At 37.1% G+C, this 18,535-nt stretch overlaps 1 protein-coding gene across 1 annotated transcript; it reads right to left on the bottom strand.

Annotated features, from left to right (window-relative positions):
- Positions 1–2,516: 2,516 nt before the first annotated feature.
- On the bottom strand, positions 2,517–3,437 carry LOC128642986 (olfactory receptor 5AS1-like; the record flags this gene model as incomplete). The annotated part of the gene is made up of 1 exon (XM_053695901.1): positions 2,517–3,437. A coding segment is annotated over exon 1 (921 nt), but the record flags the coding sequence as incomplete, so codon positions are not given.
- Between the last annotated feature and the right edge of the window lie 15,098 nt (positions 3,438–18,535).

The following is an 18,535-nucleotide window of genomic DNA, read 5'->3' as shown; positions in this document are numbered from 1 at the left end:
CATTAATTATGTTTTACCCGGGTAATGCTAGGAAAACACACGATCAGTAAATTAAACATTTTTATTTTGGATTACACAAACACTTATGTTTCTTACAATGTTTTTGTTACAACAACAGGAAATTAAAGGGGCAGTCTAGTCCAAAATAAACTTTCATGATTCAGATACGGCATGTCATTTTAAACAATTTTCCAATTTACTTGCATCACCAATTTTACTTTGTTCTCTTGGTATTCTTAGTTGAAAGCTAAACCTAGGAGGTTCATATGCTAATTTCTAAGCCCTTGAAGGCCGCCTCTTAGCTCAGGGCATTTTGACAGTTTTTCACCACTAGAGGGTGTTAGTTCATGTGTGTCATAAAGATAAAACTGAGCTCAAGCACGTGAAGTTCCAGAGAGCCAGAACTGATTGGCTAAAATGCATGTCTGTCAAAAGAACTGAAATAAGGGGGCAGTTTGCAGAGGCTTAGATACAAGATAATCACAGAGATAAAAAGTGTATTTATATAACTGTGTTGGTTATGCAAAACTAGGGAATGGGTAATAAAGGGATTATCTATATTTTAAAACAATAAAAATTCTGGTGTAGACTGTCCCTTTAAACATTTTTATATTTCATAGGTGGATTTTTTATATGCTTTGTACCACGTTTTGTTACAACAAGAAATTAAACATTTTTACCACAACAACATGAAACATTTTTACTTTTTAAAATTAAACATTTTTATTTTTCATAAAAATGGTATCCTAACCATGGGTCCCACCCATCACAACATGCTTTTAAAGGTTCTTTGACAGAATGTGTGTGCGACAGATAATAACCTGACTGACAAATGTCCGTTGGATAAGAGTCTGGTCTTTCTGAAAACCTTTAAAAGCACGTTGTGGGGGGTGGGATCCATGGTTAGGCTCCCAGAGGTGGTTGTGGCACCCAAGGCTCTGATTAGAACATAACTCTCTGGAGCGTATCTGTCCTCGGCCGTTAATGCATTATCTTATCTGATTGGTTGTGCATCCAGTGACCTCACAGAGACATGGACCAATCAAATCATGCATTAACGGCCAAGAGCAGATAAGCTCCTGAGAGTTCTCTTCTAATCAGAGCCTTGGGCGCCAGAACCGCCTCTGGGAACCTAATCATGGGTCCCTAATAACGTGCTTTTAAATTTTTCGGACAGAATGCATGTGCGACAGCACAGTATGATAGCACAGTCTATCCAAGAACACAAGAAAATAATTTCCTGTTATAAAAAACATGGTAGAAAACATATGAAAAATTGACACATGAAAAATAAAAATGCTTAATTATAAAAAATAAAAATGTTTCATGAATTAAAAATGTTTCATGTTGTAAAAATGTTTAATTTCCTGTTGTAACAAAACATGGTACAAAACATATGAAAAATCCACATATGAAATATATTTTTTTTAAATTTCCTGTTGTTGTAACATTATAAGAAACATAAGTGTTTGTGTAATCCAAAATAAAATGTTTCATTTACTGTTGATGTTTTCCTAGCATTACCCGGGTAAAGCACAATTAATGATTTTATTAACTTTATCCAGAAGCATTTGGGTAATCCTAGGATTACCAGGGTAATGTCCAAAGTATGATTTTATTTTTGGGCTTTACCCCAGCCACTGGGTAATCCTAGGATTACCCGGGTAATCCTAGTATTACCCAATCTCTGACTTTACCCATAACATATATATGCACTATCGCTCTATTTTTTCTCTCTCTCTCTCTCTCTCTCTCTCTCTCTCTCTCTCTCTCTCTCTCTCTCTCTTTATATATATATATATATATATATATATATATATATATATATATACATACATACATATAGTATATATGTTTCCATGTAAAGTTAGCACTCTAACATTCTTAGAGCCTGAGTCATAAATGTGTATAGGCATACAAAAAAGACTCTTCTCACCTTTTCAAAGTTTTTTTCTACATTTATTGGTTCCAACATTTCGGCCCCAACTTGGGCCTTTGTCAAGTTCACAAAGGCCCAAGTTGGGGCCCGAAACGTTGAGACCAATAAATGTAGAATTTTTTTTAAAAAGGAGAGATGAGTGTTTTTTGTATGCCTAAATATACCTCAAATTTAAGCAAAAAAATGGAAATATTGAAGTACAGTTAATCACATAAGACAGCCAGGTAAGTAGGACCTTACTCAGGTTGTAAGGAGCTGCTAACTGAGCTCTCGGGTTAAGTATTTTATAATCCTTATCAGCAGTCGGACATGTCAAATAGATACATTTATTAAAAGGTTAAAAGGACGAGACACCAAAAGGCTAACATAGACTCAAAGCTCTCTAAGACAGTTCTCTGGGAAGAGACACGTTGACTGCCACTCAGCATTCTCTACCAATATCGTCTGGTGTAACTTCAAACAAAGTTGCTGCCTCTATGATGTGTCAGTCCAAACACAATATTAATGTGCATATTTATCTTTCCAGTTATCAGTGTCAATAGAAAATAAATTTATATAAATTTTATAAAAGCGATTGCTTTGAAAGTTTCTTTTTTATAGTGTTTTTTACTTCTTTGTTCCTTATGCTGTAGATGATTGGGTTCATCATAGGAGTTGCTGTTGTGTAGAGAACAGATAAAACATTATCTGTTTCAGGAGAGTAACTGGAGTGGGGTCGCATATACATGATCATGATGGTGCTGTAATAGAGAGAAACCACTATGAGGTGGGAGGCGCAAGTGGAGAATGTTTTATGTCTGCTCTTAGAGGATTTGATCTTCAAGATAGTGGAGATGATATAAACATATGAAACAATTATAACAATAAAAGGGCACATAGCAACAATCCCAGTTGAGATATACATCAATAACTTATTCAACCAAGTGTCTTTGCAGGATATTGGGAAAAATGCAGGCACTTCACAGAAAAAATGATTGAGATGGTGGGACTTGCAATAGGGCAACTGAAAAATAAAAAAAACATGAATTATGGGATTTATAAGGCAAACTATCCAAGATCCAGCAGCCAGATAAATACAGCGTTTCTTGTTCATAATAGTGTTGTAGTGTAGAGGGCTGCAAATGGCGACATAACGATCATATGCCATGACAGACAATATTAAACATTCTGTGGTACCTAAAACTAAAGAAATGTACATCTGGAAGGCACATCCCAATAAAGAAATACTTGTGTCCACAGATAAAGTGTTTACAAGGATTTTGGGCACTATGGATGAGGAGAAGCAGATGTCTATGAATGAGAGGTTGCAGAGAAAAAAATACATAGGTGTCTGCAGCTGAGTGTTGACTCTCACCACTGCAAGGAGTAAAATATTTCCAGATAGTGTTATTATATACATGATTAAGAAAATGAAGAAGCATATAGGCTGAAGATTTGGAATGTTTGTTAGCTTGATGAGGAAAAAAATGTCAGGGGATGTTTGGTTTGACTGATCCATAATGATTATCAGAGACTGAAATGATAAGAGAATAAAAATATAATCAATAAAAATCAGCCAGCTGAATTGTTTTAAAAAACTCTTATTTAAAAACTGTATGGTGTATAAAATAGAGATTTTACTATGCCCTGAAGAAGATATTGTGAATGTTTCATTATGAGAAAGGTTAAAGGGACATAGAACTACAATAACTATTGTTACTACTCATCGTGTTATTATTTTTCTTCTTGTGGCTGCAGTTCTTTTCAAAGCAATTCTCTTATTTTGTACCCTTAGGGGCCAATTTATCAAGGGTCGAATGGCCCCTGATTACCCTTGTTTCCGCGTGAGCCTTCCGGCTCACCAGAAACAGCAGTTATGAAGCAGCACTCTGAGGCTGCGGACATCAATCCACCCGATCCTATACGATTGGGTTGATTGACACCCCCTGCTATCGGCCAATTGGCTGCAAATCTGCAGGGGGGCACCATTGCACAAGCAGTTCACCAGAACTGCTTGTGCAATGTTAAATGCCAACCGCATATGCTGTGGTTATTCATTGATGTCTGGCGGACATGACACACTACAGTGTATCATGTCCAGCAGACATTGGTAAATCGGCCCCTTAGTCTTCACAATGGGCTTTCTCATCATGAAGCTTGAGTACTCATACACTCTATGACAAAAGAAGTGCACATTCAGAGAGCATTGACATTTGAAAAGCTGTATTGTGCCATTTGGGTTAGCATGCACTCGTTATTCAAACTGTGTAAAAAATGCAAAAATGTGAAGCTTATGTTCTCTATTGAGCCAGCAATGTCAAAGATCTATGTAGGCACACAAAATGGCCGCACCCAGTATGAAGGGGCAGTGCTTCACTTACAGGCACATGTTATGGGTTCAAATAAAATAACTGATTTGCAGAGAGCTGCAAGCACAATAGGACAAAAATAATTGTATGATGAGCAATAGCATGTTATGGAAATGCTAATTTTTCTATTTTAGTTTAATGCCCATTTTATGCCATTAGAAAAGACCCACTTATCACAAGCATTTCAAACACTATGGGCCCAATGTACAAAACGCCACATGGACAGGGTTCTCAACTTCTCAATTTTCCACTCTCTTCCCTCGCTTTTTTATTATTTTTTATTTTTTTAAATAGCAATATTTCAAATACTTATGTTCTTCAATTAATCATCAATCTTTTTAAAAGAAAACTATCACTTAAGATTTGGGGCAATTGAGGGACATTTAGAAAATTTACCAGAAGTATGGACACTTGTAATGGCTGGTTATTTATCGAGCAACCACAAATGGGCAAATTTGCCGTTTGTGGGCACTCCATAATTAAGCGCTGAACTTGTAATCTAGCTCTAAGTGTAAAATGTTAGTAAAATCACAAGTGGTACCTCTACATTCAACTGTTATATCAAAGAAAGTCCCCTGTGGAAAGAAAACTAGCTAAAGATCACATTAATGGATAATTGGAAAATACTAAAACTGTGGAATGGCTTACCTTTATTAAATATTAGAAGTAATAAGAAGATATGTCACCAGGAAGGGACATCATATGACTACCGCAGCATTCAGTCAATATTTGTGCCCTGAGTGATTTCTATTCTTTTGAAAATTGGAATAAAATTATATGTGATCGCCATTCCTGTTTTTCCAGAGTGATTTATAAAGAAAGCAATATCCTTTGAGCTAGTGTAGCTCAAGGCCACGTTAACTACAAGCAAGTTGCAACTATTGGATACAAATTTCATCTAACATTGAGTCCTTTTGTTATTTAGACAAGCAGGACCAGCACTCACTTAATCCTTAATTTTTCCAGTGATTCGAGTTGGTGCACACCAGGGGGACTTCCCTAACCAAATTTCAATGACAAGTATAGTAAAACAACACACCGGTGGCACTCAAAAGATGGCAACAGTGCCTTTATTACAGAGCAATGTTTTGGGGCTCCTGCCACTTTATCAAGCTAACATGTATGAAGAAAAAACACACATTTATGTACATAGGAGACCAATCACAAACTCAGAGGGAGGGGTCACACACCTGTTAAGGTCTCACCTGACCTAACAAATAAGTGAGTAATTCTCACATAGTCAAAATTTTAACCCCTTCAGAGCCTCATGTGAAAAAGACTCCATTTAAAAAACAGATGCAGCAAGTTGCTATATAAACTATGCTATATGGCTAAATATTTGGCTACATGTAAAATATCCATAGTGTATTGATAAACTAGAACAAAAACAAAAACAAAATGAACAGAGGCCTTAAATAAAAGGAAGTAAATCTAATTCCCTATTTAATCCCTTGGGGTGCATAGTATCTAACTTCCAGATCCATCTGGCCTCCCTATATAGGAGGTCCTTAACCCTATCACCCCCTCTAATCTGTGTAGGGGCCTGGTCTATTACCATGTATCTGAGCTGGTTGATTTGGTGGCCTTTCTCAATGAAATGTGCAGGTACAGGGAGGTTAGCTGTTTTCTCATTTCTAATCGTGGATTTATGTTGGCATATGCGGTCCTTGACCCGTTGGGTCGTCTCGCCAACATATAACAGCCCACATGGGCACTTTAACGCATACACCACATGTGTAGAATTACATGTGTAATACCCTTTAATTGAGAATTTTCCCCCTGTGTATGGATGGGAGATGCTACCAGCCTTTATGACATTTCCACATTGGCCACAACCTAGGCAGGGGAATGTAATTAACTTGTCCTCATATGCATTGTCTACAGATGAAGTAACAGTACTGAATATGGGCTTATCTTTTTGCCCCACCACCACTCCTGACTCATTTTCCATCATGACAGATCTGACACGTTTTTTTAGGGGTCTACGTCTAAAGGCATTCTTTAACAATCCCAATAGGCAGTCCTTAACACAAAACATACGGGACATTCATAATGAAGGTGCTTTTGATTTAACTCCCTTGGGTCTGCACTCAAAAAGTTCCTTTAACCCTTCAGGGGACAATGTGGCTGTTGAGACTTTCATTAAACTAGTGGAAACCGACTTTAAGAAATTAATCAGTAATCACAAAGATGACAATAGACACAATTTGAGCAAAAATCTATACTAAGCACTCACAACCCTACAAAATAATAAAACTCTCACCATTAAGCCCGCCGATAAGGGCGGTGCGGTGGTTGTAATGGACACAGTGAAGTACAAAAAGGAAATTATGCGACAGCTTGATGATGAAACCACTTATATGAAACTGGACTGTGTCCCCACTAACAGTGTCCGCCAAGATTTGAAGAGAATGTTAGATATGGGTTTTGTTAACAAAGAAATTGTATGATTTTTTGCTTCCTGATCATCCTATTGTGCCTGTGTTTTACGTGGTGCCAAAGGTCCACAAGTGTTTGGTAGATCCCCCAGGGAGACCCATTGTGGCTGGGATAAACGCCCTGCTTAGTCCCACAGCCCAGTTTCTGGATAAGGTTTTATCCCCTATGGTTACTCAAGGAAAATCATACAGGGAGTGCAGAATTATTAGGCAAGTTGTATTTTTGAGGATTAATTTTATTATTGAACAACAACCATGTTCTCAATGAACCCAAAAAACTCATTAATATCAAAGCTGAATAGTTTTGGAAGTAGTTTTTAGTTTGTTTTTAGTTATAGCTATTTTTGGGGGATATCTGTGTGTGCAGGTGACTATTACTGTGCATAATTATTAGGCAACTTAACAAAAAACAAATATATACCCATTTCAATTATTTATTTTTACCAGTGAAACCAATATAACATCTCAACATTCACAAATATACATTTCTGACATTCAAAAACAAAACAAAAACAAATCAGTGACCAATATAGCCACCTTTCTTTGCAAAGACACTCAAAAGCCTGCCATCCATGGATTCTGTCAGTGTTTTGATCTGTTCACCATCAACATTGCGTGCAGCAGCAACCACAGCCTCCCAGACACTGTTCAGAGAGGTGTACTGTTTTCCCTCCTTGTAAATCTCACATTTGATGATGGACCACAGGTTCTCAATGGGGTTCAGATCAGGTGAACAAGGAGGCCATGTCATTAGATTTTCTTCTTTTATACCCTTTCTTGCCAGCCACACTGTGGAGTACTTGGACGCGTGTGATGGAGCATTGTCCTGCATGAAAATCATGTTTTTCTTGAAGGATGCAGACTTCTTCCTGTACCACTGCTTGAAGAAGGTGTCTTCCAGAAACTGGCAGTAGGACTGGGAGTTGAGCTTGACTCCATCCTCAACCCGAAAAGGCCCCACAAGCTCATCTTTGATGATACCAGCCCAAACCAGTACTCCACCTCCACCTTGCTGGCGTCTGAGTCGGACTGGAGCTCTCTGCCCTTTACCAATCCAGCCACAGGCCCATCCATCTGGCCCATCAAGACTCACTCTCATTTCATCAGTCCATAAAACCTTAGAAAAATCAGTCTTGAGATATTTCTTGGCCCAGTCTTGACGTTTCAGCTTGTGTGTCTTGTTCAGTGGTGGTCGTCTTTCAGCCTTTCTTACCTTGGCCATGTCTCTGAGTATTGCACACCTTGTGCTTTTGGGCACTCCAGTGATGTTGCAGCTCTGAAATATGGCCAAACTGGTGGCAAGTGGCATCTTGGCAGCTGCACGCTTGACTTTTCTCAGTTCATGGGCAGTTATTTTGCGCCTTGGTTTTTCCACACGCTTCTTGCGACCCTGTTGACTATTTTGAATGAAACACTTGATTGTTCGATGATCACGCTTCAGAAGCTTTGCAATTTTAAGAGTGCTGCATCCCTCTGCAAGATATCTCACTATTTTTGACTTTTCTGAGCCTGTCAAGTCCTTATTTTGACCCATTTTGCCAAAGGAAAGGAAGTTGCCTAATAATTATGCACACCTGATATAGGGTGTTGATGTCATTAGACCACACCCCTTCTCATTACAGAGAGGCACATCACCTAATATGCTTAATTGGTAGTAGGCTTTCGAGCCTATACAGCTTGGAGTAAGACAACATGCATAAAGAGGATGATGTGGTCAAAATACTAATTTGCCTAATAATTCTGCACTCCCTGTATATTAGGGACACAGGTCACTTCATTGAATGTATCTCTAAGTTTAAATCACTGGGAGATGATGTTATTCTTTCCACATGGGATGTAAATTCTTTATATGCTGTCATACCGCATAGTATGGGGATTAATTGTATTAGCAATACACTAGCCAAGAATGGCCAACATAGTCGACAACAACAAGAATGGCTTATCCAGTTGTTGGACCTGGTATTGACCAATAACTTCTTTTTGCATGACAAGCAGTTTTACATGCAAAAGAATGGGATGGCTATGGGGTCCAATGTGGCCCCAGCCTATGCCTGTTTGGTCATGGACCACATTGAAGAAAGAGAAGTTTACAATGACCCCTTGTTCAAGGAGCATTGTCAGGGGTGGTTCCGCTACATAGATGATCTGTTCATCGTGTGGCGGGTCCCCCCTGAAAAATTAAGGGATCTCCAGACCAACATTGAGAATGCTGTTCCTTTCCTAAAATTCAGCTGCAAACATGATTGCCACAAGGTGGAGTTTCTGGACACTACTGTCCTCAAACAGAATGGGTCCTTAACTACTGATTTATTTGTGAAGCCCACAGACCGCAATACCTTATTGCATCGTACCAGTTTTCATCCCCCCAAGGTGTTTGACAGTGTCCAAAAATCCCAATTAATGAGGGTGGACAGAATAGTCACAGACCCCCAAAAGAAAACAGCCAGATTTGCTGAGATGAAAAATAAATTTATCCAAAGGGGTTATGATAGTCAGCAATTAGATATAGTAGAACAATCTATTAAAAGTCCCCATAAGTCACATACTATATCTGCTAATAAAAGAATGAATTTTGTTACATCTTACAACACCATGAGCCAAAAAGTGTTCAATATTATCAAGAGGAATTGGCCTTTACTTAAGGAAGCTTGTCCAGAAATTGAAGAATTCCAGATTATCCCTAGAGCAGCTTATCGTAGGGGTAAGACCATAGGTAAAAGGCTGGTTAGAGCCATGTCTAGTTCTGATGCCACTAGAAGAGGAGATCAGAGATTCCTTGGTAAACCGAAGGAGGGCACATTCCCCTGCCTAGGTTGTGGCCAATGTGGAAATGTCATAAGGGTGGTAGCATCTCTCATCCACACACAGGGGAAAAATTCTCAATTAAAGGGTATTACACATGTAATTCTACACATGTGGTGTATGCGTTAAAGTGCCCATGTGGGCTGTTATATGTTGGCAAGACGACCCAAATGGTCAAGGACCGCATATGCCAACATAAATCCACGATTAGAAATGAGAAAACAGTGGCAATCCCCCTTTCCCTTCTTGTTGTTTTTAAAAAATAATTGGTATACTACTATATAATACAAATGACTAGTTAAACTTAAAATTATAACTGCCTAGGCGGTGAAACTCTGCTGTATTAGAGCTACGTTATTATAGCAAAAATTATTTCTAATGGTGACAATTCAAATAACTTATGGTAATAAATAGGTAATTATTTGGGCTTATCCCAAATTACTACAAGATTATTATATACTATTTAGTCAGTTTTGTCAGATTATTTAATCTCAATCATAGGTACTAATAAGGTAATAGGTCAGGCTTTTCCTGACCACTAGATGGTATTATATCATTCTCCACAACATTGGTACTAACAAGGTAATCAGTCAGGCTTTTCCTGACTACTGATGGTAATACAAGTATTGATCCATACATTATTCTACCATTTAGGGTACTAAGAAGGTAATCAGTCAGGCTTTTCCTGACTTTAGGACTAGATCACCCCTTTACTCATACTAGATATCTATTGGTAATTAGTTTAATTTTTTGGACCAACAGAGAATTATCTCTTTACTACCCAATCACTCACTGGATAGTATAAAATTCTCATAATTACCAACATATGTGAAATATTTTATATCTGGGGTCACAGTGATCTGTATATATTAAACTGACAGAAGTAACAACATAACTCTATCTATCTCTACTCTAGATAAACTATTCACCATATTCTCATGTTCCCATATTATGGGTGAGAGGGCCAAATAGTTCAGCAGATTATTAGTATCACCCTCCTAGGTAATCGCAGCTAGCCATTTCCATATTGCAACCAACACGAATATTCATTTGGGCGTGTTGTTTTTATAGCCACTATCTTATGGCTATATGGTAGTTAACCAATTTGTATTTTTAAGTGTATGTTAACCCTGATTTTAACATGATTTAATAAAGGTTATATTTTATTTTCATTTCAAAATTTACTTTATACTTTTCCACGTTCCAGAGTGCTATATTTGTACCCCTTTATCAGTTCCTTACTGATTTCTTGCAAATGAGAAAACAGCTAACCTCCCTGTACCTGCACATTTCATTGAGAAAGGCCACCAAATCAACCAGCTCAGATACATGGTAATAGACCAGGCCCCTACACAGATTAGAGGGGGTGATAGGGTTAAGGACCTCCTATATAGGGAGGCCAGATGGATCTGGAAGTTACAAACTATGCACCCCAAGGGATTAAATAGGGAATTTGATTTACTTCCTTTTATTTAAGGCCTCTGTTCATTTTGTTTTTGTTTTTGTTCTAGTTTATCAATACACTATGGATATTTTACATGTAGCCAAATATTTAGCCATATAGCATAGTTTATATAGCAACTTGCTGCATCTGTTTTTTAAATGAAGTCTTTTTCACATGAGGCTCTGAAGGGGTTAAAATTTTGACTATGTGAGAATTACTCACTTATTTGTTAGGTCAGGTGAGACCTTAACAGGTGTGTGACCCCTCCCTCTGAGTTTGTGATTGGTCTCCTATGTACATAAATGTGTGTTTTTTCTTCATACATGTTAGCTTGATAAAGGGGCAGGAGCCCCGAAACGTTGCTCTGTAATAAAGGCACTGTTGCCATCTTTTGAGTGCCACCGGTGTGTTGTTTTACTATTGAGTCCTTTTGTAGCACAGCAGTAAGACTATCGGTTTGGAATCTTGAGACCAGGGTTCAATCCTCAGAAGATTAACCGCTTGCTAATTGTAACTATTGGATACACTTGAGATGTAAATATGAAATGATAAATCGTGTGTATATATATATATATATATATATATATATATATATACAGGTGGCCCTCAGTTTACAACGGTTCAATTTACACCGTTTCAGAATAACAACCTTTTTTTCCAGTCATGTGACTGCTATTGAAAAGCATTGAGAAGAAGTGCATTTATTAAAATAGCCAGTAGGTGGAGCTGTCCGCTTGTGTTGCAGTAAAGCCAAGCAAGCTGAAATTAATCAGTTTAACCAGACCTGAGCTATCGAGCAGATTTCAAAAGAACAAGATCTTCCTATCTATAAATCAGTCCAGATTGGAATGCATAGAAAGAACTGTTTGCAGAAAAATGCAAGTGAAGTCTGTGTTGTGTGATAATTTTATTAGGTTTATAATGCTGTTTAGCAAATGTTTTTGTTCATTTAACTTAATTTAATTATATATTCTGTGTTGTGTGATTATTTTATTAGGTTTATAATGCTGTTTAGCATTTAAAGTCTTCATTTCAAAGCTTTAAAATTAACGTATTAGGTGTTACTTATGACAATTTTGAGAGGGGCCTGGAACCTAACATCCTCACTTCCCATTGACTTACATTATAAACTGGGTTTCAATTTACAACGGTTTCAATTTACAACCATTCCTTCTGGAACCTAACCCCGGCGTAAACTGAGGGCTACCTGTATATATAAACTCTGCAATATATTTAAAAATTCCGGAAAATTCTGAAAATGAATAAATATGTTTCTGAGTTTTCTGATCCATTATTCATATTCAGAATTTTTCATTGTTCCTTCCTAAACCCCAGTTCCCCGACACTAAGTACAACCCCTAAACCACCGTTCCCCGACATCACTGAAACTAACTAAACCTATTAACCCCTAAACCGCAACCCCCACATCACCGACACAAATTAAACTTATTAACCCCTAAACCACACCTCCTATATTGCTGACACTAACTAAACCTATTAACCCCTAAACCGCCATTTCGAAACATCACTGACACAAACTAAACTTATTAACCCCTAAACTGCACCCCCCCACATCGCCGATATACACTAAACCTATTAACCCCTAAACCGCCATACGAAACATCGCCAACACGAACTAAACCTATTACCCCTCAACCACACCCCCCACATCGCCAACACTAACTAAACTTATTAACCTCTAAACCGCCATTCCAAAACATTGTCGACACTAATTAAAGCTATTAACCCATAAACCGCCATTCACAAACATCGCCAATACTAACTAAACCTATTAACCCCTAAACTGCCGGCCCCCACATCTCAACAATCTAATTTAAACAATATTAACCCGTAAACCTAACACCCCCTAACCCTAAACCTAACCCTTAACCTAACACCCCCTAACTTTAACAAAATTAAAATATAACTAAATTAAAGTTCCAATTATTAACTAATAATACCTATTTAAATCTAAATACAAAGTAACTTACCTATATTAACCCATAAACCTAACAGCCCTAACTTTAAACCTAACCCTGACCCTAAACCTAACACCGCCTAACTTTAACATAATTAAAATATAACTCAATTAAAGTTACAATAATACCTATTTAAATCTAAATACAAAGTAACTTACCTATATTAACCCCTAAACGTAACACCCCCTAACTTTAAACCTAACCCTAAACCTAACTCTAACACCCCCTAACTTTAAAATAATTAAAATATAACTAAATTAAAGTTATGCTTACTAACTAATAATACCTATTTAAATCTAAATACAAAGTAACTTACCTTTATTAACCCCTAAACCTAACACCCCCTAACTTTAAACATATCCCTAACCCTAAACCTAACACCCCCTAACTTTAACACAATTAAAATATAACTAAATTAAAGTTACAATTATTAACTAATAAAACCTATTTAAATCTAAATACAAAGTAACTTACCTCTGAAATAAAACCTAAGATAGCTACAATATAACTAACAGTTATATTGTAGCTAGCTTAGGTTTTATTTTTATTTCACAGGTAAGTTTGTATTTATTTTAACTAGGTAGACTAGTTAGTAAATAGTTATTAACTATTTACTAACTACTAAGTTAAAATAAATACAAACTTACCTAAGCTGCCTTATACTAAAACATACCATTACAAAATAAAAAACCTACCATTGCAAAAAATAAAAACCACTAAAAATACAAAAAATTAAAATAAACTACCATTACAAAAAAATAAACGAAATTATCCAAAACAGTAAAAATTATTCCTATTCTGATACCCTTTAAAAAAAGAAAACAAACACCCCAAAATAAAAAAAAAACCCTAATCTATAATAAACTACCAAGGGCCCTTAAAAGGGCCTTTTGTAGGGCTTTGCCCTAAAGTTAACAGCTCTTTTGCTACAAAACATAACAAACACCCCCTAAAAGTATGCAAATCCCCACCCCCCAAACCCACAAAATAAAAATAAAGCAAAACCTAATCTACCCATTGCCCCGAAAAGGGCATTTGTATTGGCATTGCCCTTAAAAGGGCATTTAGCTCTTTTGCTGCCCAAGCCCTAATCTAAAAATAAAAACCCCACCCTAAAAAACCTTAAAAAAACACTAACCCCTCTTTTAGAATAGGGTTTGGGCAGTAAAAGAGCTAAATGCCATTTTCAGGGCAATGCCCAACCAAATGCATTTTTCAGGGCAATGGGTAGATTAGGTTTTTTAGATAGTTTTTTTTTTTATTTTGTGGGTTTGGGGGGGGGGGGGGTTTGTAAAGTTTGTGGATCTTTGTAAAAAAAAATCAGAAAAAGAGCTGATATCTTTAGGGCAATTAGATTAGTTTTTTTATTTTGGGGTAGTTTTTTTTTTTAAATGGGTATTAGAATAGGAATACTTTTTATAGTTTTTGATAATTTGTTTGTTATTTTGTGTAATGTTTTTTTTTCGTTTTGGGGTGGGTTTTATATTTTTAGATTAGGGCTTGCGCAGCAAAAGAGCTAAATGCCCTTTTAAGGGCAATGCCCATACAAATGCCCTTTTCAGGGCAAGGGGTAGATTAGGTTTTACTTTATTTTTATTTTGTGGGTTTGGGGGTAGGGGTTTGTATACTGTTAGGGGGTGTTTGTTTTGTTTTATAGCAAAAGAGCTGTTAACTTTAGGGCAATGCCCTTAAAAAGGCCCTTTTAAGGGCCCTTGGTAGTTTATTATAGATTAGGAATTTTTTTTTAAAAGGGTATTAGAATATGAATAATTTTTATTGTTTTTAATCATTTTGTTTATTTTTTGTAATGGTAGGTTTTTTTATTTTTTGTAATTTTAGTGTTTTTATTTTTTTTAATGTTATGTTTTTTTATTTTGTAATGGTATGTTTTGTAATGGTAGTTAAAATAAATACAAACTTACCTGTGAAATAAAAATAAAACCTAAGCTAGCTACAATATAACTATTAGCTTAGGTTTTATTTCACAGGTAATTTACTTTCTGCTAGATTACGAGTCTTGTGTTAGCCTTAAAAAGCAGCGTTGAGAGGTCCCAACGCTGCTTTTTAACGCCCGCTGGTATTACGAGTCTTGAAATGACAGTCTCACCGCTCACTTTTTCGGCCAGACTCGAAAATACTGCAAATCCACTAACGTCAATTGCGTATCCTATATTTTCAATGGGATTTGCATAACGCCGGTATTACGAGTCTGACCAAAAGTGAGCGGTACAGCCTCTCCTGTCAAGCCTGGTACTGCATTTTAAAGTCAGTAGTTACTAAAGTGCTAAAAAGTACACTAACACCCATAAACTACCTATTAACCCCTAAACCGAGCCTCCGCCCCACATCGCAAACACTATAATAAATTTTTTAACCACTAATCTGCCGAACCGGAAATTGCCGCCACTATAATAAATATATTAACCCCTAAACCGCCGTACTCCCACATCGCAAACACTAGTAAAAAATTTTTTGCTGGTGGGTGGGGGGGTATTGTACTTTTTTGTTTACAGGTAAAAGAGCTGATTACTTTGAGACAATGCCCTGCAAAAGGCCCCCTCTTCAAACAACGTCCAACTGAAGAATGAAGGTTCCTTTAAATGACGTCATCCAAGATGGCGTCCCTTCAATTCCGATTGGCTGATAGCATTCTATCAGCCAATCGGAATTAAGGTAGAAAAAATCCTATTGGCTGATGCAATCAGCCAATAGGATTGAACTTCAATCCTATTGGCTGATCCAATCAGCCAATAGGATTGAGCTGGCATTCTATTGGCTGATCCAATCAGCCAATAGAATGCAAGCTCAATCCTATTGACTGAATGCATCAGCCAATAGGATTTTTTCTACCTTAATTTCCGATTGGCTGATAGAATTCTTTCAGCCAATCGGAATGGAAGGGACGCCATCTTGGATGACATCATTTAAAGGAACCTTCATTCTTCAGTTGGACGTCGTTTGAAGAGGATGCTCCACGTCGGATGTCTTGAAGATGGACCCGCTCCGCGCCGGATGGATAAAGATAGAAGATGCCGCCTGGATGAAGACTTCTGCCCGTCTGGAGGAGCTCTTCTTCCCGGCTTGGAAGAAGACTTCTAACCCATCTGGAGGACCACTTTGCCCGGCTTTGTTGAGGATTTCGGCCCCGTTGGGTGAAGACTTCTCAAGGTAGGGTGATCTTCAAGGGGTTAGTGTTAGGTTTTATTAAGGGGGGATTGGGTGGGTTTTAGAGTAGGGTTGGGTGTGTGGGTGGTGGGTTTAAATGTTGGTGGGGGGGTATTTAACTTTTTTTTTTTTACAGGTAAAAGAGCTGATTACTTTGGGGCAATGCCCCACAAAAGGCCCTTTTAAGGGCTATTTGTAATTTAGTATAGGGTATTGCTTTTTATTATTTTGGGGGGCTTTTTTATTAAGGGGATTAGATTAGGTGTACTTAGTTTAAAAAAACTTGTAATTATTTTATTATTTTCTGTAATTTAGTGGGGTTTTTCGTACTTTGGATAATTGTATTTAATTGTATTTAATTGTAGTTAGTTTAGGGAATTAATTTAATTATAGTGTAGTGTTAGGTGTAATTGTAACTTAGGTTAGGTTTTATTTTACAGGTATATTTGTATTTATTTTAACTAGGTAGTTATTAAATAGTTAATAACTATTTAATGACTTTTGTACCTAGTTAAAATAAATGCAAAGTTGCCTGTAAAATAAAAATAAATCCTATGCTAGCTACAATGTAACTATTAAATATATTGCAGCTAGCTTAGTTTTTTTTATAGGTAAGTATTTAGTTTTAAATAGGAATAATTTAGTTAATTGTAGTAATTGTATTTAGATTTATTTAAATTATATTTAAGTAAGGGGGTTAGGGTTAGACTTAGTTTTAGGGGTTAATAACTTTAATATAGTGGCGGCGATGTTGGGGGCGGCAGATTAGGGGTTAATAATTGTAGGTAGGTTGCGGCGACATTGGGGGTGGCAGATTAGGGGTTAATAAATATAATGTAGGTATCAGCGATGTTAGGGTCAGCAGATTAGGGGTTCATAAGTATAATGTAGGTGGCGACGGTGTCCGGAGCGGCAGGTTAGGGGTTAATAATATAATGCAGGTGTTGGCGATGTTGGGGGCGGCAGATTAGGGGTTAATAAGTGTAAGATTAGGGGTGTTTAGACTCGGGGTTCATGTTAGGTGTAGACATAAAAAGTATTTCCCCATAGGAATCAATGGGGCTGCATTAAGAGCTGAACGCTGCTTTTTTGCAGGTGTTAGTTTTTTTTTCAGCCGGCTCTGCCCCATTGATTCCTATGGGGAAATTGTGCATGAGCTTGTTTTGCCAGCTCACCGCTACCGTAAGCAGCGCTGGTATTGAGGTGAGATGTGGAGCAAATTTTTGCTCTCCGCTCACTTTTCTGCGGCTAACGCGGGTTTGTAAGGACCCATAATACCAGCGCTGTCGGCAAGTGAGCGGTGAGACAAAACTGCTCGTTAGCACCGCACAGCCTTACCGACAAAACTCGTAATCTAGCCATTTGTATTTAGATTTAAATATGTATTATTAGTTAATATTTGTAACTTTAATTTAGTTATATTTTAATTATGTTAAAGTTAGGGGGTGTTAGGTTTAGGGTTAGGTTTAAAGTTAGGGGGAGGTTTAGGGGTTAATATAGATAAGTTACTTTGTATTTAGATTTAAATAGGTATTATTAGTTAATAATTGTAACTTTAATTTAGTTATATTTTAATTATTTTAAAGTTAGGGGGTGTTAGGTTTAGTGGTTAATATAGGTAAGTTACTTTGTATTTAGATTTAAATAGGTATTATTAGATAATAATTGTAACTTTAATTTATTATATTTTAATTATGTTTAATTTAGGGGGTGTTAGGGTTAGGGTTAGGTTTAGGGTTAGGGTGTGTTAAGTTTAGTGGTTAATATAGTTTAATTTAGATTGTTGTAGGGGTTAATATGTTTATTTAGCATTGGCGATGTTTGTAAAGAGTGGTTTAGGGGTTAATAGGTTTAGTTAATGTTGGCGATGTGGGGGGAGCGGTTTAGGGCTTAATAGCTTTAGTTTGTGTCGGTGATGTGGGGGGGGAGTGCGGTTTAGGGGTTAATAGTTTTAGTTCATGTCAGCAATGTAGGGTGGGTGCGGTTTAGATGTTAATAGGTTTAGTTTGTGTCTGCGATGTTTTTCGGGAAAAGCGGTTTAGGGGTTAGTAGGTAGTTAGTGTTGGCCATGTGGGGGGTTGCGGTTTAGGGGTTAATAGGTTTAGGTAGTGTTACTGATGTGGGGGGACGGCGATTTAAGGGTTAATAACTTTATTTAGTGGTGGCATGGGTGGCGCTGGCGGTTTAACATAATTTTGTTTCGGCTATCGCCAGAACATTAGCTAGTAATAATGATTCGGTCTGTAATAAAGATTCAGTCTGACATTAATAATAATTCGGTAACGGTTTCGAATGCATCCGAATTTCAAAATTCAGAATGACACGAATAAATTCCGAAACCGATTTACCGACACATACCAAATTATTATGAATGTCTCAAACCAAATTTTTTTACATCCCGTATCGAAACAAAACGAAGC

This window comes from Bombina bombina, chromosome 1 (genome assembly GCF_027579735.1).
Source record: "Bombina bombina isolate aBomBom1 chromosome 1, aBomBom1.pri, whole genome shotgun sequence".
Classification (NCBI taxonomy): Eukaryota; Metazoa; Chordata; class Amphibia; order Anura; family Bombinatoridae; genus Bombina; species Bombina bombina.
This window is presented reverse-complemented; position numbering and strand designations above follow the sequence as displayed.